At 40.1% G+C, this 23,331-nt stretch overlaps 1 protein-coding gene across 7 annotated transcripts in view; it reads left to right on the forward strand.

Moving 5' to 3' along the window:
- CNTN4 (contactin 4) overlaps positions 1-23,331 on the forward strand; it is a 632,904-nt gene that overhangs the window by 448,822 nt on the left and 160,751 nt on the right. For all 7 annotated transcript variants that reach the window (XM_074957521.1, XM_074957515.1, XM_074957517.1 and 4 more), the window contains one exon: positions 12,668-12,763. In XM_074957521.1, coding sequence (XP_074813622.1) covers positions 12,668-12,763 — 96 coding nt within the window. The remainder of the gene's footprint in view (positions 1-12,667; positions 12,764-23,331) is intronic.

Consider the following 23,331-nt stretch of genomic DNA (forward strand, 5'->3'; position numbering starts at 1 on the left):
TATGATTCAAATCTGAATTTGTAACATTTGTGAGTTCCATGTCTACATCATGGAAGACCTAAAGTATTCTCCAGCTTTCCTCTTGCTGATATTTAATAACATCAAAGGTTTTGAATTGTTAGATCAAATTCTGCTCTTGGTTACTCTTGATATGCATCCGTTTAACTTGGAGCAGAATTTGGCACAATCAAGAAATGCTATTTTAATTGGTGTTGCTTGATTTTATTTTAATCTGTGTTCCTCATTTTTGTAATTTGCATCACATAATAAATTAAAGCTCCTCACTAAAGGCAAATAAGTTTATTTTTAAAAAATAAACTATATTTTCCATTGCATGCATCCGATGAAGTGGGTTTTAGCCCACGAAAGCTTATGCTCAAATAAATTCATTCGTCTCTAAGGTGCCACAAGTACTCCTCGTTCTTTTTGCTGATACAGACTAACACGGCTACCACTCTTAAAATACATGGTTCATCTTTTCCTCCACTATTTCCTTAGGAATTTTAGATGCAAAGTCAGGGCATGCCTTATTTATAGGTATAATTATAGATAAGTTTTGATCTCTACTATGCAACACAAAAATGCAACATAATCAGCAAAAATATATCTCCAAATGAACAGCAAAGCCAAAGAATGCCAAAAGATGCAATTTGCAGACAGAATCAAGATTCATAACACAATAATTTTCTAATGATCAAGTCATCTTTCTTTCAACCATTCTACTTTACCATTATTCTTTCAACCAGCTATACGACTAGACGTGGTCCTGTCAGCACACTCCCATCCTAAGCAAGAACAGGCTGAAACAATACATGAAAGGGAAAACCTTTATGGAAAACCAGAAAGTGGTGCTTTCAGCATGTGATACAATATTTTGAATCAGCACTGGGTCAAAGCTGCTGTGTTTCTGGACATATGTTCTGGAGAGAGACAAAAACAGGTCTTGGACAATCATGGTCATTGCAGATCCTGTGGCACTTTTGCTAAGATTGACTATGTTAATCCTGGTGGCATACCGATATTCTGGTTATTTACTGCCTAATAATCTCCCCTCTGCAGTGTCAGTTGGAAAATTTACTGTTTGCTTCTTAATAGGAATGTGATATCTCCGTGCCCTGTTAAATATTTGGTACCTTCCAATGGCTGATGAAGCGATCCTCTGTCTGGTTTGTATAGCCCTTTTGGTTGTTATGAAATGAATGTAAACTCATAATAATTTCCCTGTAGTATAGCTTTCACCCACCAATATTATCATTTCTTAACAACAAATTTGTGCTATTTTGGAACGCTCAGATTAAATAGAACCAAAATTCATATATGCATATTGATGTTAATTTGGTTTTTTTAAGCAAATTATAAAAAAGAAACTCTGTCTTATTTAGTTTGTTATCAAAGCTCTAAAATAAAAACCTGATTTGAAAGTAGGTCCCTGATTCAACCCTTTCTTCTTCATCTTCTTCATTTTTTGCAATCATTAAATAATCACAAATTATGGAACAAGACAGTGCATAAGTTACTGATGCTCAAGGGCCATAGAAATTTACACACAGTGTAATTTATGCAGATTTTATGTACCTACTTGATTTGTATTTCTTTATTCCCTACATTTTAATGCTAACATAAAAATTTTATTCTCAGGAGTAATTTTCAATTACCAGTTCTTTTTATTCCATTAAAATGTCCACTTAGTGGAATTGTGCAGACACACAACAGTTGTACATGTGAGGGCTCGTTTTTGGGTTTTTTTTTCCCCCCAATACAGTAGTTGATTTTTTGTTGATATTTGGTTTGATGAAAACAAAAATATATGATAATTAATACTCATTTGAACAAAATACAGCATAAATTGTAGTTGCTGATCATGCAAGCAATCTGTGATGAGTAGGGCATGGGATTTTGTACACATATTCAGGCCATCAGTCCATCAAGTTAAATATCCTGCTTTTGACAGTGGTCAGTATCTGAGAATAAGTATTATATTCAGAATGAGTTCCCACTTATTTTTTATCATCTGCTAAACCAACCGTGAAATGCAGTGTCAGGGTATAAAGCTTCTCCCTTGATCACGTGACTAGAAAGGGTATTTCCTACTCCTCACACATGACCCTGCTGCCACAAAAAAATCTGGATTATCCTGGGATACCTCGATTGAGGGCCTGATCTAATGAAGTGCTTGAACACACACACAGCCTAATATGGTATGATTTTTTTAATCATATCGGGGTCCCCAATTTTAGTCACATCGTATTTGTCTTACATATAAATATTCTTATTGACTGGACGTACAAATATAAAGTTGACTCCCTTCTTCCACAATAATGGTAAATAAATAAATGAAACAAAAATATACTCAACCCTTTTAGTTAAATCCCCAAGCAGCAGCATTCCAGTATTGGTCTCACAAATGTAAAATCACCTTCCTGTTCACTTCTGCCCTGGGTATACATCCAAGGATCACATTAGCCTTTTTTTTGCCACAATATTGCACTTGGAGCTCAGGGTCAGTTGTTTCACCACTATGACCCCTAAATCCTTTTCAGATTCACTGCTTTCCAGGATACCGTCTCCTATTCTGTCATTATGGCTTGCATTCTTTGTTTCTAGATACGTAACTTTGCATTTGGCTTTATTAAAATGCACTTTTGTGATGAAGTGGCAAGTACCTCGATGGCATCATAGTCTTATTGATGAAGACGTTTGGGCAAATCGTAGGGGCTGGTTGTATTCCCAAAAATATGTGTGTCTCCTGACTTCTGATTAGTGGATTGGGGGAACCACATGTACTTACCCATAATGAAGGATGACATAGCACACCTTGCACTGAGCTGATCTCTTATTACATTACCAATATCTTATTGGGTGTGGAAGGATTGTACTGTATAGAAGGTGGCTTTCTATTATCTGTGGATCTCAATATCCAGTACTACCAATACGTTACACGGAGAAGGTGCTGTCTTGTAGAGATATTACTTTCATATAGTACAATGTACCCAGGTGGGTTTGTAAGCAGATGAGCTAAAGATGGTGCCTATCCATGGGCAGTCAAGGGCATCACAGAACAATATGACAGGTTTCAGAGTAGCAGCCGTGTTAGTCTGTATTCGCAAAAAGAAAAGCAGTACTAGTGGCACCTTAATTGGTTAGTCTCTAAGGTGCCAGTAGAACAATATGAGTCACTAATATATATCTCCTCTTGATACTATAACTTACAAATTTGAAGTAGATTGTGGTCCTGATTCTGATCGCAAACCAATGTAAATCAAGGGTAATCACACTATGAAGTCTGTGGATTTAAATCTGTGTGATCAATGTCATTGAGGTCAGAATCAATCCGTAAACCTTTTCTTGTAGCCTGAATGTTTTTTCCCCCAGTCTTCAAATAAAGCATTTTTTCTGTTCAGTTGTTTGCAAAGCCTCATTTAAATTTATTTAATTTCACCTTCACTATTGTTGATTTCTGTTATGTGAAGACATCTTTTATTTGTTTAAACAAAGAAAATTGTTTAGAAACCAATATAATCAAGAATTCATTGGAGATTTATACCGTATAATGATTGAAGCCTATTTCTTATATAAAGCTCACATAACCCTTTGCGGTTGTGATATATAGTTTAATTCTCAATGTCATGCTTGGTAGCCTATTAAGTTATAAAACTCCCATGGTAAATGAAGACCAAATAATTGTATGATACATCACTGACAGCGTGGTGAAAGTACTACACCACTGGTAACCATATCTGTATATTTTCATGATGCTTAATGTTTTATTCATCTCAGTCACTTCACATAATTTGAGTTCTTCTCACTGGGAAGTTCATTTGTTTAAGACATTGGGAGCATTAACATTTCTTGTATCTCAGAATTTTCATTTTAAGCGGAGTTAATTATCCAAAGTCTTTTTATAAAGAATATTTACAGAAAGTTAGGACCGTGCCTTTTCTCTATCAACACAGCTGATCTAAGCCCATCCAACTTGTGTACGTCTTCATGCCCATATTACCAAAGCTCTACTGTTACCTGCTATCTAAGTGCTGTAGGAACCTGGGCATTATATTCTGTTTGGTAGCCTGCTTTCTTAGAAGGGGAAGGAGTTATCTTGTGTTGCTGCGGGGCTGCTGGCTGAATCATTTTCTTTGCTTGCCACCTTCTGGCCCCTGTACTGTGAGTGTGTGTCTTGCTGTGCAAAGTCGAAGAACCTATGATGCACTGTCCAAAAATGAGTCAACTGATGTCCCCTTCCTTCAGTGTGGGTTTCAAAGAAAGGGAGATGATGTCATCATGGGAAGGGGATGCTGTGGATTGGTGAAGTCTGTACAACTTATGAACACTGATTAATATTGTGGAGTTGTACTATGAAAAAGTGCTTTATTATGAGTGCCTATATGTATATGGGTCCACCATTGCTGACAGCGCCTGTAGCATGTAGAAAATGAAGGATATTTGTGGTTTTAGATGTTTATTGTTTTGTATGATCTGTAGTCTCCTGTGCTTTGCATCATTAAGTATAGAAGAGGATAGTAGTATTAGACTGTACTCTCTGTGTGTGTGGACTGCTTCTGCATGCCCCTGAGAGAGTTAAACTGTAAACAAAATCTTCACATCTTTGGGGTGGAGTTCTGGGAAAGGGGTGTGCTTAGGTTGCTGGGGATCTTGGGTGTCAGTGCTGGTCCTGGAGGCCCCAAGCAGGTGGGCTGAGGATCCTCATTTCCAAGAAGGGGTAGCAGACTGGGAGTCAATGCCCAGAAAATGTGCCAGAGAGGCCAGCCAAGGCCTTCACAAACACACCTCAGGGGATCCAGAGCACAGAGGCCTGGCTTCCCCTCACAGCTGTCTAGTGTGTGTGGCTGGCAGGAGGCACTTGCTAGGATCTGTGACGGGGGAAAGAAAAGAAATGGGATATTTGAAATTAGTTTAAATTTTAGGAGCAATAGGAAAAAAAGAAGATGGTGGAGAAGAAAAAGTTGAAGAGATGAGAGATAGGAAACTTGGGTCAATGGCAGACAGAAAGGCAGAGCACAGGCGGATCTTGGCAATAGGAGAGTGAAGCATATGGAGAGCGTCAGCAACAGAAAGGTGCGGACGGGAACCAGACAACAGAAAATGGGCCGCAAGAGTGAAGAGATGTAAGAGAGAGAGAGAAATAGGTTGAGAAAGAGTGGAGCAACAGGGGCTGAACAAGCAACATAAGGAGCAAGACAGGAGAAGAAAGTGAATTATATTTGGCATGGCAAACTGCTGCAGATCATGTATACCCACTTGCTCCTAATTTAGAAAATGCCCCAGTATGCAATATATATACTATCACCTCACTCAGTGTAGATCTAAGAACTAGCTCTCATGAATCATGCAGTTCTGGTTGCCCTATCTCAAAAAAGGTATATCAGAAATTGGTACAGAGTAGGGCAACAAAAAATGATTAGGGGTATGGAACAGCTTCCATATGAAAAAGAGATTAAAAAGACTGGGAATATTCAGCTCTGAAAAGGGACGACAAACGGCAGATCTGATTGAGGTCTATAAAACCATGAATGATATGTAGAAAGTGAATAGGGAAGTGTTATTTACCCTCTTTACATAGCATTAGAATCAGGGGTCAGCCAATGAAATTAATAGACACCAAGTTTAAAACAAACATTTGGAAGTACTTCTTCAGAGAATGCACTGTTAACCTGTGGAGCTCATTGCCAGGGGATTGTGAAGGTCGAAAATATAGCTGGGTTCAAAAAAGAACTAGATAAGTTCATGGAGGATATATCCATAAATGGCTATTAACCAAAAGAGTGAGGGATACAACCCCCTGCCCTGGGTATTCCTAAATCTCTGACTTCCAGAAGCTGGAACTGAGTGATAAGGGATGGATCTCCTGAAAATTGCTCAATTCTGTTCATTCCCTGTGAAGTATCTGGCACTGGTTACAGTTGGAAGGTGCAATATTGGGCTAGATGGACCATTGACCTGACCCAGTATGGCCATTCTTATGTTATTATGCATTGTGGCAGAGCCGTTGCGACTCCATAGTTAAGCAATGGTTCGGTTTTGCACTCGATGCAGGACTTCACCCTCTGTTTTTGTTTGAAAACCACAGCATAACCACCTCAAATTTTCAGCACGTTATCTCAGAGTGAAGCTTGAATTTTCTAAGGAGTTTCAAGTAAATCTGTTAATTACTTTCCTAGTTCTAACTAATTAAAAATTGGCTAAAAAAGTTCATGTTCTGAGTCTCATGACTTTTAAGGGCTCATCTAGTTTACAAAGCACAAACTAGAAAGTCAGAATACTGTAGCAAGAGCTCTTTTAGAGTTATGTAATTATTTTTTTAATTAACTAAAAGAAAGATAAAATCTTCCTTATGTTATCTAGAATCTGAGAATTTGTGGGCAAGCCAGACTGTAGCGAATACGTGACAGGTTAGGAGTGATAGTCACTCTGGGAAATATACATAGCTGCACCATTTGCACTGTAATTCACAGTAATCTGAAGTTGCAAAGGCTTATTTTCATTTCTTCTCCGATGCCATCCCATTGATCTTTATGGTAAAAAGTAAAGAGAATAGTTTCCCACCTACTCTTCATGGAGGGGTGGAGAGGCACTAGAAAGGTGTGTTGCCACTGATTGAGGATAGCATAAATCAAAGGAATAAAATGTATGAGTGCCACTTATGCAATAAAGCTGCTTCTGGGGAAATTTTCAGCAAGTGCATTTAACTTTTGTATGGCAAGTGGTCTTGCTTCCATGTATTGATTGTTCAATTGTGCAGAATTTAATTCTGAAATGGAACATTTTGTAACTATTTGAATACAAGTTTCTAGGCAGTGTCTCCACATTGCACAGCATCAAGAGTAAAGCAGAACCTCTTTAATTAGCACTTCACTAATCCATATATTTGTATAAATAAGTCAAAAAAAGCCAAAATTTATCCTCACTTCTCACAAAAAAATGTAATAGCAAGATACTATGTACCACAGTAAATCCATATGTATACTGTGGAGATGCATAAATAAAACAAAACTATGCACTTCAAAATAAGGGAATGAAATATGTTTTGTGATGCATCAGCCTTTAAGTTTTATTCATGTTTGTTCACTTAGGACTAGATTGAAAATCCTTCTTACACACATTAGTGAAAAGTTACTCACAATTGAAGCCAATTGGACTACTCATGTGAGTAACAGATTCACAGTAGGGCCCTTATTTACAGTGTAAGGCTGAGTAATGCATGAGCATTTGCAGGACACAGGCCTAATTTACAAAATAGTAATTTGTAATGTTAGCGTGAGTGATGAATGATCGTCTATATTCATAACCTGAAACTTACCCGGAAATGAGCTCTGGCCACTATTCTGTCATCTCTCCGCAGCTCACTCAAGTGGAGACATTTTTTCCCCTGGTTATAATCATTTTCTTGTCATAAATAGATTACTGGCTGTTTTGCCAACAAACTGATGTCCTCTGAGTGATTTTCTCACACCCACAAAGAAGCTAGAAGACCAGCTCTGGGTTTAAACTTACCATTATGTTGTGTACTTTTTTCCCATGCTGAAAGAACTAGAGTTACCGGTGTCATGACAAATGACCTAAGAACTTTTTTCTAAACCATCCTTACCAGCAAAATCGCCAAGAGCAGTAAATCAGAATATTAAAAAAAATTCTCCCTTTGCAGCCAGTTTTAAAATTAAACACCCACAGAAGTGTTTGCAGGATCGGGGCCTGAAAACTGTATTATGTACAGTCTGTACCGTGCCTTTTTATATAATGCAAAATTAAATACTTCAGTCTATGGTGGAGGAATAATTGAATAGCTGAGTCACAGCTTAAAAAGTCTATTACTACATATCTGCAGGACTTTGACATTATAATACTTTTAAAATTTTCTTTCCAGATAGATGGACACATTTTAAATACATACATCTCCCTTGATGAGTGGAACCATGATGCCTTTTCCTTGGATTTTTTATCATCAGTACTAATCATTACATTTTTCTCCAAATGGTTTCATTTGTGCAGTTTTAACTTTGTATTTCCCAGATGATGATATTAATTGGTAGTAAAAGTGGTTGTGGTAGTGTCATTATTATTTGTTAAATACATGTGTATGTATACATATGCACACACACAGTTTTTGCTTATTAAATGCCCCATTGTACAACCCTTACACATGTTGGTGACCATTACTCGTGCAAATAGTCCCACTGCGGCCAATAGGACTATTTCAATGATTAAGTTCTCATCGATATGAGTAAGGGTTGAAGAGCTAGCCCCGGCTGTACAGTATTGGTAACTGCAAATGTTGAAGCCTGGCAAAAAAAAACAAACCTGATATTGGCTTAAAAATCATGAGATTTTTTCAAAGGGGTTCTTTTTATTTGCCTTCTGGTTTCTGAGCCTCTGGTTTGTCCTTGCTTCATGTTTTCAAACTTTTCTCCACAACCACAAAGGCTAGAAACTTACTTTAAAATAAAATAAAAATGAGATAATGTTAAAGCTTTACTTGTTGACTTGAAGAGAAGTGATGTTGGTGAAGTCTTATACCTGAGCAAAGATGTCTGTGTGGATGAATGAAATCACAATGAAGTGAACTGACTGAAAAAGATCTCCTGAGTCATCTAGTCCAATGACTCTCAACCTTTCCAGACTACTGTATCCCTTTCAGGAGTCTGATTTGTCTTGTGTACCCCCCAAGTTTCACCTCACTTAAAAACTACTTGCTTACAAAATCAGACATAAAAATACAAAAGGGTCACAGCACACTATTAGTGAAAAATTGCTTCCTTTCTCATTTTACCATATAATATAAAATAAATCAATTGGAATATAAATATTGTACTTGCATTTCAATATATAGAGCAGTATAAATAAGTCATTGTCTGTATGGACTTTTAGCTTGTACTGACTTCGCTAGTGCTTTCCATGTAGCCTGTTATAAAACTAGGCAAATAGCTAGATGAGTTGATGTATCCCCAGAAGACCTCTGAGTACCCCCAAGGGGTACGCACACCACTGATTGAGAACCACTGATCTAGTTAGTCCCCCTGCTCTGGGGAACTGATCCTGCAACCCCTACCCACATGAGGAGCCCTAGTGGACTACCTCACATGTTTAAACCTGCAGTTCAAGCCCCTGGGGCAGAATTGCCTTGCAACAATCTCTTGAGTCTGTTTTGAAAATCACTAGTGCTTTTGTTATTATGTATGCAAACCTCCCTTGGCAGATTATTCCATTGTCAGACTGGTTCTACGGTTAAAAAAATCCTAATATTTAATTTATTTTCTCCCGACTTTGGTTTCAGGCCATTAGTTCTTATGTTACCATCCTCAGCAAGAATGAAGTTCAATCATACATTCTTTGCACAGTCATAACTAGTCAGTGGGAGTTTTGGGGAGGATGAGGAATGCAGGACTTGACCTTTAAAAGCACCACTTTCCCATTTGTGTATTATTAATTTTAAAGGTATATTTTTGCCTGCTTGACAAGACATCACCATTGTTTTTTTCTCTAGGCTACAACCAAAGTAATGGAGTGTGAAGGCATTCTCTTCACCCACAACTGTCTGTTGCTTGATTCTCAGCATTCAGTAACTTCCCAGTTAAGGAATATGACTCCGTTTTTTCTTCCTTATTTATGCATGGTTTTGTATTCTGCATTGTTTTTGCTACGTATGTTCCCAATCTTTAATCCGGGTTGCCAGTATGAACCTCTTTCTCCCTGTGGAGTCCTACCGCAATGGCCCAAATTATGATGACACATTATTTAATTTGGATCATAGCTTTGAGACTTATATGTTACTTTGATCTTCCCTAAGGGTCTGATCATGTAAAGGGCTTAGCCAATTGCTGACTGGCCTCAATTTACTTATCATTGCCTCAGTCTACTGACTCCAAAAGGAACTGAGACGTGTTGATATTTTGGACTGTTATAATTTTTACAACTCATTCACAGTGTTAGAGGGCTTTCCCTTCACCCCCTTCCCTGGTTCTTGTTATGCAGACGGAAAGCAGAAGACCAGAAGTCCAAAGTGCAGGCAATGTGATGTTTATTGGGGTTTAGTTCCAAGCAAACATATTTTGAAGCCCTTCACACCAGTCAGGCTTATCGCTATACGCCGAGAGAGTTTTCCCTTCACCCCCCCAACTACAGTTCTATACGCCAATAGAAACCCTTCTTCTAACCCCTAGCTACGCACACCGATGGAGCTCCCTCGTCCCAGTGTTCTGTTTCCAGCTCTGATGCCACAGAGCATTTACCCAGTGTCCCCCTTCCCAGTTCTGAAGCTGCAGAGCCTTACCTGTGTCCCTGTTCCTCATTGCCCTGTTCCCAGTCCCCCATTCTCCCATTCTGCCATTACCATTCTCATTCCCCTTCCCACTCCCCATTCCCACTCCTTCTTCTTAGCAGGCCCAAATATACCTGCAACACACGACCCTAGTCACACCCCTTATAACTTATGGTCATTTTCCATTCTGGAGGGTCATGAGTCGGGGTCTTCATCCCATCCATTTTGTACCCCATGGAAGGGGTAAGGAGTGAGGTTGTGCTCCTTTTAGGGGCAGGCATTCCTCTGGTCTTTCAGTATTTTACCTTCCGCCCCAATCTCCCCTTGCGCCTCCCGACTAGTTGCTTGACCTTGCTTTGAGATAAGGAGTTGAGGCAGATGTCAAGTGTGCGCTCATATAGTACACTCCCACCATACCCTGTAACACTTTCAGCTCCATCCCTTATCTGTCTCATTGTACTAAAAGCCCCATCTGGTTTTGGGAAATGCAACACACAGCATCACTGTCCTTTGTTCTTCGCACATATTAGTAAGGATGTAAGAGTATTAAAAGTCAAACCCAAAATTCTCTCTCAGGCTAACAAACAGGTTTATATACTAACCCACAGCAGTGCACAAATTTACTTTATCTCCCTTCACAAGCCATATACCTTCTGAATATTGTGCAATGTTATTCAGTCATTTAAAAAATAGTAAAATGTATAGCATAAGGACACAGCAGAACTGTGCTAAAATCTGTATAAACCTTATAATTAATTGTTGCCCATTATTTGCCTTCTGATTACTGTTTTTACTTAGGTTGTAAACTCTTTGGTGTCGGGGCTGTCTTTTTGTTCTGAATTTGTACAGTACCTAGCACAATGGCGTCCTGGACCATAGAATCATAGAACTGGAAAGGACCTCGAGAGGTCATCTAGTCCAGTCCCCTGCACTCGTGGCAGGGCTAAGTATTATCTAGACCATTCCTGACAGGTGTTTGTCTAACCTGCTCTTAAAAACCTCCAATGATTGAGATTCCACAACCTCCCTAGGCAATTTATTCCAGTGCTTAACCACCCTGACAGTTAGGAACATGGCTGGGCTCCTAGGTGCTACCACAATACAAAGAATAATAAACCCTTGCCTTGTCCCCAAAAAGTCTCTTTGTGATCGGGCATAGCACTCATCCCAAGGCGTAAGAGAGAACGAGGCCCCAACCCTGCAAACAGTTTGCACATTGTGTAGCTTTACACCGGAGGGTAAAGGTATGTGTATCCATAACTGTTTTGCAGGTTCAGAATCTACGACACTACTGTGAGATTAATACCTGAACAGCACTGTGGTTAAAATGAAAAATGGAGTCGTCTTAATAGCAAAGAGCACTATCTATGGACCTGTTTTAACTCTTCCGTAGCAAAAAGATCTAAAGGGGATAAAAATTAAGTATAATTGTTTTCACTTTCTAACAGTATAATGACATTCCTGTTGTTCACTTATCTCAGGTGTATTTTCTGTGTTTTTCTGCTGCGCCAAACAGCAATTTTGAGATCAGCAAACAATGGCTCAGCTGCACCGAAAGGAAAAACAGAATGGAAATTTAAAAGCAAGCCACTGTATAAGATAAAAAGGCTACTGGGGTGACTCAATATACTAGAGCTCTTGCATAGAATTCCCATGGCAGCTGATGCTGCTGATCAATATTTGGTGCTGCTAGTTCGGTCACAAATTGTAACCTCAACAATTAATAGTAACTTTCTCAAGCTCACTGTGCAAGACAGGGAGAGGGGGGGCACATTTTCACAGTGTCTAATACCTCCAGGAAAGGACAGGAGAGAAATGAACTGAGGAATTTAGTGCAATAAAGCACTGTACAGCTAACATACGTTGGTGGATTAATGTCAGTGTTAGCAGGGAGCTTCACCATGGTGAATCTTTCCATGTTCCGAACTGCAGATTTGCATCCACATGTGGGTTGCATGGGACATGGATAACAAAGACTCATCCAAAAGGGAAAGAATCATAATCTGTGGGGAAACAGACATGGATTATAAAATAAATGAGGATAAATAGCAATTTATGGCAATAATTTCTTTCATTGTGTGTTATAACGTTATCTGCAAAGCATAATACATTGTCAGTGTTATCTCAAAGAGTTTACTTTGCCCGAGGTGAATGTCCACCAGTACCAGTCCACAATCACCCAAATATTTACTGAACCTTTTGCTTCCTCCAATGTTTTGCTACGCTAGGCAACAGCCTGTTCTGCCTGTGTCTTAGGAGCAGACTTCTACAAATATCTTTTCCAAACTGATGTTCATTTTGTATCTCCCTCAGAAAATAAAATAAACAGCCCTAACATATGCAGTCCTTCCAGAAGAGAATACTAATGCCATTTCTTGCACTCTTTCTTGCTAACAGACCTTGAAAACTTCAAGACAAGAACAAGAAGTACAGTGTCAGTCCGACAGGGTCAGGGAATGGTACTGCTGTGTGGACCACCACCGCATTCTGGAGGTAAATCATATTAATAATACTATTTTCAATATTCAATGGCAATTTGCAAGTTTCTCTGTCTCTTGCTCCAGAATAGGGTTTCAAGAGTTCTTAAAGTTTCCATCCAGGGAAGAAGCAGGTGATAGTGTTGGACTGAGAGAATGATCCATCCTGAATGGTTCTTGCTGGGCATACAGACACCTGGGTAAATCTGCTAAGAACTTGGTGTGATAAACCCAGACAAAGGAAAAAGTTTTATCATCTAAATGCATGCATGGAGGGAAAGAAACTAATGCAAATACCAGTGTGTGCCAAAGTGGAGCAGATGAACCTAGATTACATGGAGCCCATAGAAGCCCATGCTCTGTATGTTTGGTCTTCTGCAAATTTTCAGTAGGCAGAGAGGGTAACCAGGTAGAAAGAGGGTGGATCACATGTTGAGCCTCTTTCCATTGCATTATTATTTCATTCACAATAATGAATTTCACCCTCAGTGCAAGAGAATTTATATCCTGTGCACCAAGTTTAGCCCTGAGGTGCAAATCCCATTGAAGTCAATGAGATTTGCAACTACCTATTCCAGAGCTAAATTTGACCCTGCATTATGTGGTTCTAAGGCTTTAAATAATGTGGGGAGACATGAAAGGATGTTATCAAGTTAGTGTAACTTCCAAATATGAATTACCTTAAAACATGGTACATAACATCCCCTATATTCTAAATATATTCCTTTTATAAAGAAATATTCAACAGTCTTTAACAGGGAAATGAAAAAGAACACACCACAGTAGCCCAAGTGATTTGTTCTCTTCTGACAGTGTTTGATAGCTATCAAATCCTCGTCCATGATGGGAATCAGCATCATCGATGCTGCTGTTCAGACAAGTTAACAGGGACATTTCAATAAAAACTCAGTGTTTCCTCCGTGGCCAAGAAAGTGGTAGATGGTCCCAAAAAAATCAAGTTTCTAAATGGATTTTATAAACTATGAAGACTATAGCAATTACTTTACTACAACGTCGCTTTAAAAGGGGATGATAAAAAAAAGTTTAGAAAATTCAAAGCAATCATTTTCAACTAAAATTTTATAAAGATCTCTGGTTATATCCTATGTAGATATGTAACGAGCGGTGCCAAAACTATCTTGGTTGGCTGGGTGTTTATACATGTGTGTTTCTGTGTTGCGATTCTCACAAATCAAGCATTGGAAAGATAATTAGTTAGTTGTCTATTATATCAATTGATTTGATATTGGACTTGATTGCAGGCAATGCATTGTGTGCCCAATAGTCAATGAAGTGTGTCATACAACTTCAGTGTATTGTCACTAATCACTATGATCAACAACCGTCTATTTTGGCTGGGTATACACCTAAGTGGTATTTCCAGTAATCCACATATAAATTTTCAGGTAATTTCTCTCTCTCTCTCTCTCTTTTTTTTTTTTAAATTGTAATCTTGTTTTTAAATCTATGTGCCATTTGCGTCCTCACTCATCAGCTAAAAATTGCCTAGCAAACCATTTGCCACTGTGGTGTTTTTACTGCTCAGACACAATGAGGCAAGTATTTACTGAGCCCATTTGCTTTTGCCCAGCTGTCACGAAAGCTTAACAAGTCTGCCAGCCTCCTTTGGCCCCTGGGCTTCACAATCCCCACCTAGACTGACACTTGAAAGAAACAAAATTAAAAAAAAATAGTTTGGAAGGCCCCTGGGTCTGATACTTTAATGACCTGTGTGATCTGCTACTGCTCACAAATCAAGAGAGATTTTAATTCTGAATATCATCTGTAAGCCTTGACCAAACCTTTTGAATCAGGATAAACCCCAGGCAGAAATCCCACTGACCTCTATTGAGAAGAGTAAATATTTTTTGCACCAATGACATTGTTCTGCATTTTAACTTGTGGGGCGCTCTGAAGATTTTCTTCACCAAAGGTACATTCAATGCTGTCACTGTATGGGAGAGGGGGAATGCCATGACAAGGATAACCATCTACCTAGTTTCTGTAACTAGGACACCTTTCGCCTTCATTTTTTTAGGCATTATGCTTTTCCTTCAGTGTATAATATTATCATCAGAATTACAACTTCTGGAATCTCCATGGAAGTACCCATTACAGGGACATGGTTGTTACATCTGCAATCTAAGGCACTTTGTTCCTACCTTAAAGGTTACATTTGGGACCTACCTGCACCTGGACTGTGCCCCATTGGGGCATCTGCATTTATTAACTGCTAAGTACTCAAGTATATAATGGAAGGATTGGCTCTTGTCAGCTCATGTAATCTGGTGTGCCTAAGGTTTTATAGAGATCCCACATTCCAATGCATACCAGCTTACCCAACTTTTCAGTAGAGATGTGGGGCCCAACACAGATGAAACGAAACCTGCAATTTTAAGGTAGAGGGGCTGTTACTGGAGGGTTCTGCAAGGAAAAAGACCCTGAGGTTGTAGTGGTTGGCATTTGAAAGGTCAGAACTAAGTGTAAGAGGTTGAAGGGTCCGGTAGGAACTTTTCAGTAAAATGTACCCTGAGCTGACTTCTATATTACAAGCCTGTTACCCAATTCATATCCCGAGGTGCACAAAGCCTCCGTCACCTGCCACCCACTACCAACTGCTTCAACTTTTCTCTCCCCCCAGCTACAAAAACCTTGTCTCCCTCCCTGTGACAAGTTTCCTGACTTGATTTCCCCAACTGCAGGTTACACCTCCCCTACCCCTATGATGAGTCCCCTTTAATTTAAAACAAACAAAAAGAATTATTTTTTCACACAACACACAGTCAACCTGTGGAACTCCTTGTCAGAGGATGTTGTCAAGGCCAAGACTATAACAGGGTTAAAAAAGAATTAGATAAGTTCATGGAGGATAGGTTCATCAATGGCTATTATCCGAGATGGACAGGGATGGTGTCCCTGGTCTCTGTTTGCCAGAAGCAGGGAATGGATGACAGGGGATGGATCACTTGATGATCACCTGTTCTGTTCATTCCCTATGAGGCACTTGGCATTGGCCACTGTCGAAAGACAAGATACTGGGCTAGATGGACCTTTGGTCTCACCCAGTAGGGTCGTTCTTTGTTCTTATGTTTACTTTGAATTTAGCTCTTGACAATGTGACATAAATTGTTTTGCTCCTCTTTTGGTCACTGTTATTTAGCCCTAGCCTCCCAGGTGCTCAGAAACCCCTTCATCCCAATTTTGGTGCAGTAGTCTTGGGAGGAGTTTTTTGTTTTGTTTATTTTGATGGGGTTTCTTTCTCTTCTGGACCGTTTTAGTGTTATGATCATGTTTATTGCCATGCTGAAATCAAAGATGCGCTGAACTTTGCAGGAGGCTGATACTTGATCTGCATTCAAATCTCTGCTTTTTTCTAGAGAAATGGGATTTAAACAGATATGCTGAGATACTCATAAGAATTACGCATCTATTATAACCGTACCAGTAACTGGTCAGTCTTTGAACCCATTGCTTTGTAAAATTGCTTTGAACAAACATTACTCTAATACTTAAAATTGGCTTCTTAAAGATATAATAGTTTCAGATAGTTTCAAGATGTATGTATGCAAATGCCTCTATCAATTTATTTATAATGAGTTCACCATCATAGAGAGAGGCACTGTATACCAAAAATAAGAACAGCATATTACTGTCTGAAGGCACCATCTTCCCCCATTATACCCCATTCTCTCCTCCCTCCTTCCTCTCCCCGTGCTTTCTGTGTGCTCTATGCAGTTAGTTTCTGTGGCTGTATATTGGTTACCTAGGAAACGGCTGTAGGCTGGAATTTGATTGAAAATGCTACTGGACTGAGTGTCAGAATTGTGGCCTGTGTTTCAAGTAATGCATGAGCGCATGTAAAATCTTGACAATTTTATTATTATTTGTAACATAAAATAACGTTAAGCACTGGTGCCAAATCCATCCATGGTGTAACTACATTGGTGAATTTGGCCCACTCTCCCTGCATACACCCAATGCACACTCTCCCATAAAACCAATGCTATCATCCAGTCTCTCTCCTCACATCATGAACCCTCACAAATTATCACCCACCCCTACCCTGACAATATCATCACCAAGTAAAGGGGCTGCCATTTCCCATTAGGGGCAGGTAATGGGGAAACTTATAAACAAGAGATAAGACACAAATAATGCTATTCCCAATTACTCTCTCCAATCCATCAATTAATTCAGCTGCCTTAAAATCAAACCATGCTCCTTCCATACCACCCCAATGAGTCCCATCTCACCCTTACAGAGAATTGGTCTACATACCAACTCCTCTGCCACGAAGATTAAATGTGTAAATTAATTTAGCGTGAGCAATGGGAGGGTGAGGGGAATTCCAGGTTATGTGCTGAGGTGGGGTTTTTTTTATTTTTTATTTGTTTTTTATTTTTTTTTTGCAGTGAGGAATTTTGTTGCTATTTTGCAGAAAAAATGGCTGAGATCCAGATTGAACTGTCAGGTGGATGTGTTGTGTGTAAGTGACTCAAAGACCTTCTAATGTAAATGTATTCAGTGATGACAGTAACACTCTAAAGAGCTGATAAAGTTATTTCCCATTACTCGGGTCTGAATATATACAGCATGTAAGGAAAGGCATGTTTTGGTGCCCGTGAGATAAGGACACTCGCTTCTGGTGCCCATCAAGTCAGAAGACTGAAGGTATTATTACTAGATTCACTGTTAGTTTAAATTGGCACAGCTCCGTTGTCATCAGTTGGCCTGTGCCAGCGTACAGAAGCTGATGTTCTAAACCGCTTTCAATAAGAAGAAACGTTATGAAAGGCAAAGTAATTCCAGTCTCTTCTGATCTGGATCCTGGTAATCTCACTTGCCCTGCATGAAGAAAATGTCATCTTCTTTTTTTTTTTAACAGGACCTAATTTGTATTTAATATAATTCACCCTGATCAGCAGGAAATAACCTGAAGGAATGGTAGAATTTTTAGGCTGCCAATTGCACATTGTTTCCCAATTGCACTTTAGTTAGCCAACTAGCTTGCTCACAATATACATTGGAAACCTATTAATGATTACTGCACAATTACTGCAGATATCTCCTTTTCCAACTGTGGAGAGATAGAAATGAGTATGAGAATATCTGATGTTCCTGGTGGATACTCTTTCTAGGGATGTTTTATTAGTGAAAAATTATAGCAGCTTCCATCCCAAGGGATCCCAAAGTAGTTTTTACAAACTAAAACTATAGAGATCACTTCATCCAACACTGTAGTTCTGCCATCTCTGGGATGTAACACAGCAATTGTTTAATGCTTTACTACAGCAATACACAGCAGTTTTAGGCAAGACGTGAAGAATACTATATGTAATTGAAAATACAAGAGCAATTTAGAGAGAGAAAATACAATTATCTGATTTGGAATTTGATTAGGACACTGTGCTTAATGCCATAGCCTGGCAAATAGTGCCATGGACCTTTGATTTACCTGCTGAGGACTAGGGCTGGCCAGAAAACAAGAAATCTGTTTCATGAAAAATCTTGAGATGTCAACATTTGTTTTCCTTTCACGTCTAACTATAGACATTTTGTATTTTTTCTCAAAAAAAAAAAAATAACCCACAAGAGAGAGACACCCCAGAATGCCCAATGGTGCAGTAGTTAGGAAGTGGGAGACCCAGGTTCAAGTGCTTGTTCTACCTCATTCAAAATAGGGAGTTGCATCTGGACTTCCTAAGGTAAGTGCCTTAATCACTGCCCTATTGCCTATTTTGAGGTGAGTCTCTCTCCAAAAAGCTTTGGTTTTGACAGATTGGCATTTAATGACAAAAAAACATTTTGTCCAAAAAATCCCAACTACCTCTACTCAGGACAATGGTTTTACATATCATAAAAAAGACCACAGTGCCCCTTAGCACTGTGATTTAGATGGAATAGCACCATCTAGTGAATCATTACCACTAGCACATCCTCAGCTATTCCTTGGAGAAAACTCAGCCATGTAGTGGCCCAGCCCAACCCTCCTTCACTTGGGAGATCAGACAGGGTGAAAGCAGTAGATGTATGGCACCGGGACAATTTTTTCCCCTTTGTTTTATCGTTAAGAAAAACTATTAATGGTTCATCCTTTTTAAAAAAAACAAACCCCAAATGGTTCTACTTCTTTGCTTTCTCCCCTACCCTCATTCCTTTCAGCTGTAGTTTGCTACATGTATGTAAACAGAAGTTTGGTCTTTGGGATATATCTGTTTTTTAAAGGGATTGTAGCTGAGAGCAAAATTATGTTGGATTTCTTGTGCTAGTTGAGCTTTGAGCCATTTTCTACCTTAGAGATGCTAAAAAAAAAGTCAGCTGTCTCTGATTAAAATGCTAGCAGTAATTTATCTTAATGTGAGGCAAATGATTAACAAGTATTTTCAGCTTCTTAAAGGGGACCAAATACAGTTCATACATAGTCATTTGGACTTTCCAGTGCAAGATGCATTGCAACAATTCTTATTTTAATACAAGCTGGAAATTCACTGAATGAATCCAGTCCTTTTTTCCCCTCCAGCTGAAAAAAAAAATGTGTATTTCTTAGGATACATTTTCAGCAGGGAGTCAGTATTTTGTCAGGTCAGTGTATCATAGTGTTATATTGTGTTAAGCAGCATAATGATGCGACATGCTGAAATGCTAAAATGCTGGCTGAGTGCTGGAAATTTGGAAATAGACACCTATTTGGAGGTGAGGAATAAGGGCAGGAATGGATGTAAATCAAACATTTGGCACTGTCAGATGTTCAGCTCTTGAAACATTACATAAATGGGCACAGAAGATTAGCTTGCCATATTTATAGGACCCTGTCTTTTAGAAGTTCCCTTTTTTTCCCTTTCCCCATTTATTCACTCATACCTATTAAACGAGTATAAAATAGGGAAGTAGTAAAACTAAGAATAATAAAAAGCTACCCAAGTCGTCATCTTTGTTCCTTAGCCATTTATCCTATCACATTCATGTATTTCTTCCCAATACTTCTCAGTTCTCTCATCATTAATAAGTCCATTTCTAATAATTCCTTCATTCATACCACCACACCTAGATCCACTGATATTGCTGACAAAGTGCTTTTTAAAGATGGACATTAACAATGGCAACGGCGCCAGTAACTTCCATTCTCCGGAGGGGAATCACAGTGTTGAATACACTCTAGGAAAGAGCAGGATTGTAGTAACTACTTCAATCATTTTACATGGTAAACACTTCAGACAAAAGACTACATCTACCTCTGTTTTCACAGCACCTAACAACACTGAGTTCTGATTGCAGCCTCTGTGTGCTACCATCAAATTAACTAGTCAATAATAATAAATCGTAGTGTCTCCTGCTAAGTACATTAAAAACCAGTGGCCGTTTTAGGAAATGTTTGGGTGGCTTTTTTGATGAGACAGGTTGTGGGTATTCAGCATTTCTTGGGATCAGCCCTATAATTTGGAGGTAGCAAAAATAGTACTTATAGTGCTTTACATTTTCAAAGTACTGCTAGATCAATACCCTCTGAAGATGAGTACACTCCATAGGGGATGAGACCCCCTTGGAAATATTTGAGGGATTCTTTCCCTTTAAATGAATTCCAGTACAAATCTCCATATTTAATATCTTTTCACTAATTCATGTCGAATCAGTGCTAATACACTGGTACTTTATTCTGTGCATTTATGGAAATTGGGACATTTAACTGTCACATTTACCAGATGTATGTTGTTGCTGAGTGCTGCATTACCTACTATACAAATAGTAATTTAATTTTTGAATACTTGCTAACAATATCTCTGCCATTTCATTATGAGTCTATAGATTAAACAGTGACATTGAACTGTTTAAATTTGAGCCAGCTTCAATTGCACTGAACACTAACAGCCTCTTTTTGTAACTCTTGCAGCCTGTAAAATGTAATAACTGCAGGGACACAGGACAAACACTTGTAGTAAAACCCACAGGAGTGGGATGGAGGGCCCAGGAAAGTTCATGAGGTTGTCCTTTTGGTGTTCTTGATGTATGATCTCCTTTCGGGGCAGTGCACATAGGAAGATGGGACAGGCAGCTTGCCAACATCAATGACCCATGGGGGAGTGTAAATTCCGCCACCTGCTTCTCTGACCTGTTCTGTTTTGGGGTGACTCCCTTCCTTCTGGAATCAAAGCACTGCAAGAATCAGATCTGCATTGCCTGCCCCACCTGTATCTGTGCTATTCTTCGTCTCCATGAGGAGAGGACAGTGTGGAATTTAAATACATATCAAAGCATCAGTTCTGGTTGATTTTGCCATCAGTGTTCCTGCCATCTGCAAATCCTGTCAGAGAAAGTAATTATTGTGTGCCCTTGATATGTTCCTCCCATCATCGAGTCCTGACAGAGAAGAGTTAGCTGCTGCTGTTGTTGTTGTTATTTATTACATGCAAAAGAACTATATTAAAAATTATGAAGGTTGCAAAGTCAAGCACTCAAAAATTAGGAAATGCCAGAATTAAGGTTGCCTGTGCAACTTTAATTCACCCCCTTATCTGCATGCATTATGATACTGTCTTTAATTACATGATCATATACAACTTTTTTCCACAGGACCCCAGCCTCATTTCCTATACAGGATTGCTGAATGCTGTGTAGTGAAGGGGGCTGTTGTCTGGAGTACCCCTACATTATTTGTTTGAGAAGTTGGAAGGTGTGTAGTGAATGAGGCAGGGTACTGCAGAAAGAGAAAAGACAGTTGCATGGTTGAGGCAGTTGAATGATGCCCTGGAGAACTGGGTTCTGTCCCTGCCTTTTCCATAGAGTTCCTGTGAGATACCAGTCAAGTTACTTAAACTGGTCTTTTTAGGGGTGATCACTAGTTGTATGTTCCTCATATTCTGAATGCCTGACTTCAGACCCTGGGCGTGATTTGCAGGAGTGCTGACGACTGCAACTGAACTCAGCGGGAACTCGGCTGTGAGTGTAAATAGTGCTATATAATCCAAAGTACTCTGCAAAATCAGGTCCTACGTGTATCAAATTGGGCACCCAAAATTAGTGAATACATTTTACCTTTCTCTCTCTGTGCCTCCATTCACCATCTGTACTAAGGATATAAAAGGTTAATCGGTTAACCAGTTAACCAATAAACATTAGGTTTACCATTAACCGGATCTTAACCGTTTACCCTGGTGGCCAGCCAGAACTGTGTTGGGCCGGTGGACCAGAGGAACCCTAGCCTCGACAGGACCCCAGCCCCGGCTGCTGCGGGCGGGCTGGCATGGACCCAGCCACCACGGGCGGGCTGGCGGGCCGGACGGGCTGCGCAGCGGGACTCCAGCTGCAGTAGGCTGGGGCAGCCCCGGCTGCAGCAGGTGAGCTGGGGTGAGAGCCTGGCCGCGGTGGGCCAGGTGGGTTCTTGCGGGATCCCAGCCTCAATGAGCCGGGCAGGCTGGGACGGCCCCAGCTCCAACCGCACCAGGCCATGCTGGAGCGGCCCCAGCCACAGTGGGCTGGGCAGGCGGGACCCCATCCCCAGCTGCGTGGGGCCATCGCAGCCCACAGCGGGACCCCAGCCAGGCCCAAGCCCCAGCCAGGCCAGCGGGACTCCAGCCTCTGCCACCCCGCACCGTCCCACCTGAGTGACCTCGGTTAATGGTTAACCGGTTAAACGATGTAATTTAAATCATTTAGTCGGTTAACATTTTTAACCGACATTTACATCCCTAATCTGTACGGTGGGAGTATGAAAATAATTTTCATTATTGTGCGTGAAGCACTCATATTCTATAGTGATGAGCACCACAGGAAAGCCCATGAGGAAATTAATAGTTCTGTCTTCAGAGCCAGGCTTGAATAATGTGACGTAAATAAGGCATGAGGCCATGCATTGAGCAACATGGAGAGTACAAAATACGGACTGTCTGTTCTGTGCACTGAATGAGGCAGTGTTGCTGCACAAATACACAGTATGAGATCAAATTAATCTATACCCATAAAGGGGCCAAAGTAAGGTTGCACAGCCAACTTTAATTCTGGCAGTTCCTAACTTCAGAGTGCTTGACTTTGCAACCCTAATAATCTTTTAACATGGGGTTTTATGTGTGATTTCGTGCCTCTTAAAAAAACCAGAAAATTATGTCGTGTGGCATCATATTGATACCCACGTAGATCATTAGCAGGGGTGAAGTCTTTAGATCTGCCACACCGACCTCTGCCGCTTAAACTAATGGAATAACTGATAGCAGTAGTAGGTAGTTATTCTCCATGTAGGCCAGCTCTAGAGGGAGATGGGACATTTTGCCAGTGGGTTTCACAAATATCTGCTGACAGAGGAGGGTGTAATTCAAGACTCTAGAAATGTGTGCATTCTAGTGGGCACAGACTCTTCTGACCACAGGCATTGACTTTTATTTTTCCCTGTGGGTGCTCCACCCCCACTCCACCCTGAGGCCCCACCCTTGCTCCGCCTTTTCCTGCCCCCACTCTGGCCCCTCCCCAGAGATCCCACCCTTGCTCTGCCTCTTCCCACCTACCCTGAGGCCCCTCGCTGCTCTTCGTCCTTCCACCAGCTGCCCAACAGCTGATCTGTGGCACAGCTGAACAGTTGATCGGTGGCCCCACCCC

This window comes from Natator depressus, chromosome 7 (assembly GCF_965152275.1).
Source record: "Natator depressus isolate rNatDep1 chromosome 7, rNatDep2.hap1, whole genome shotgun sequence".
Lineage (NCBI taxonomy): Eukaryota > Metazoa > Chordata > Testudines > Cheloniidae > Natator > Natator depressus.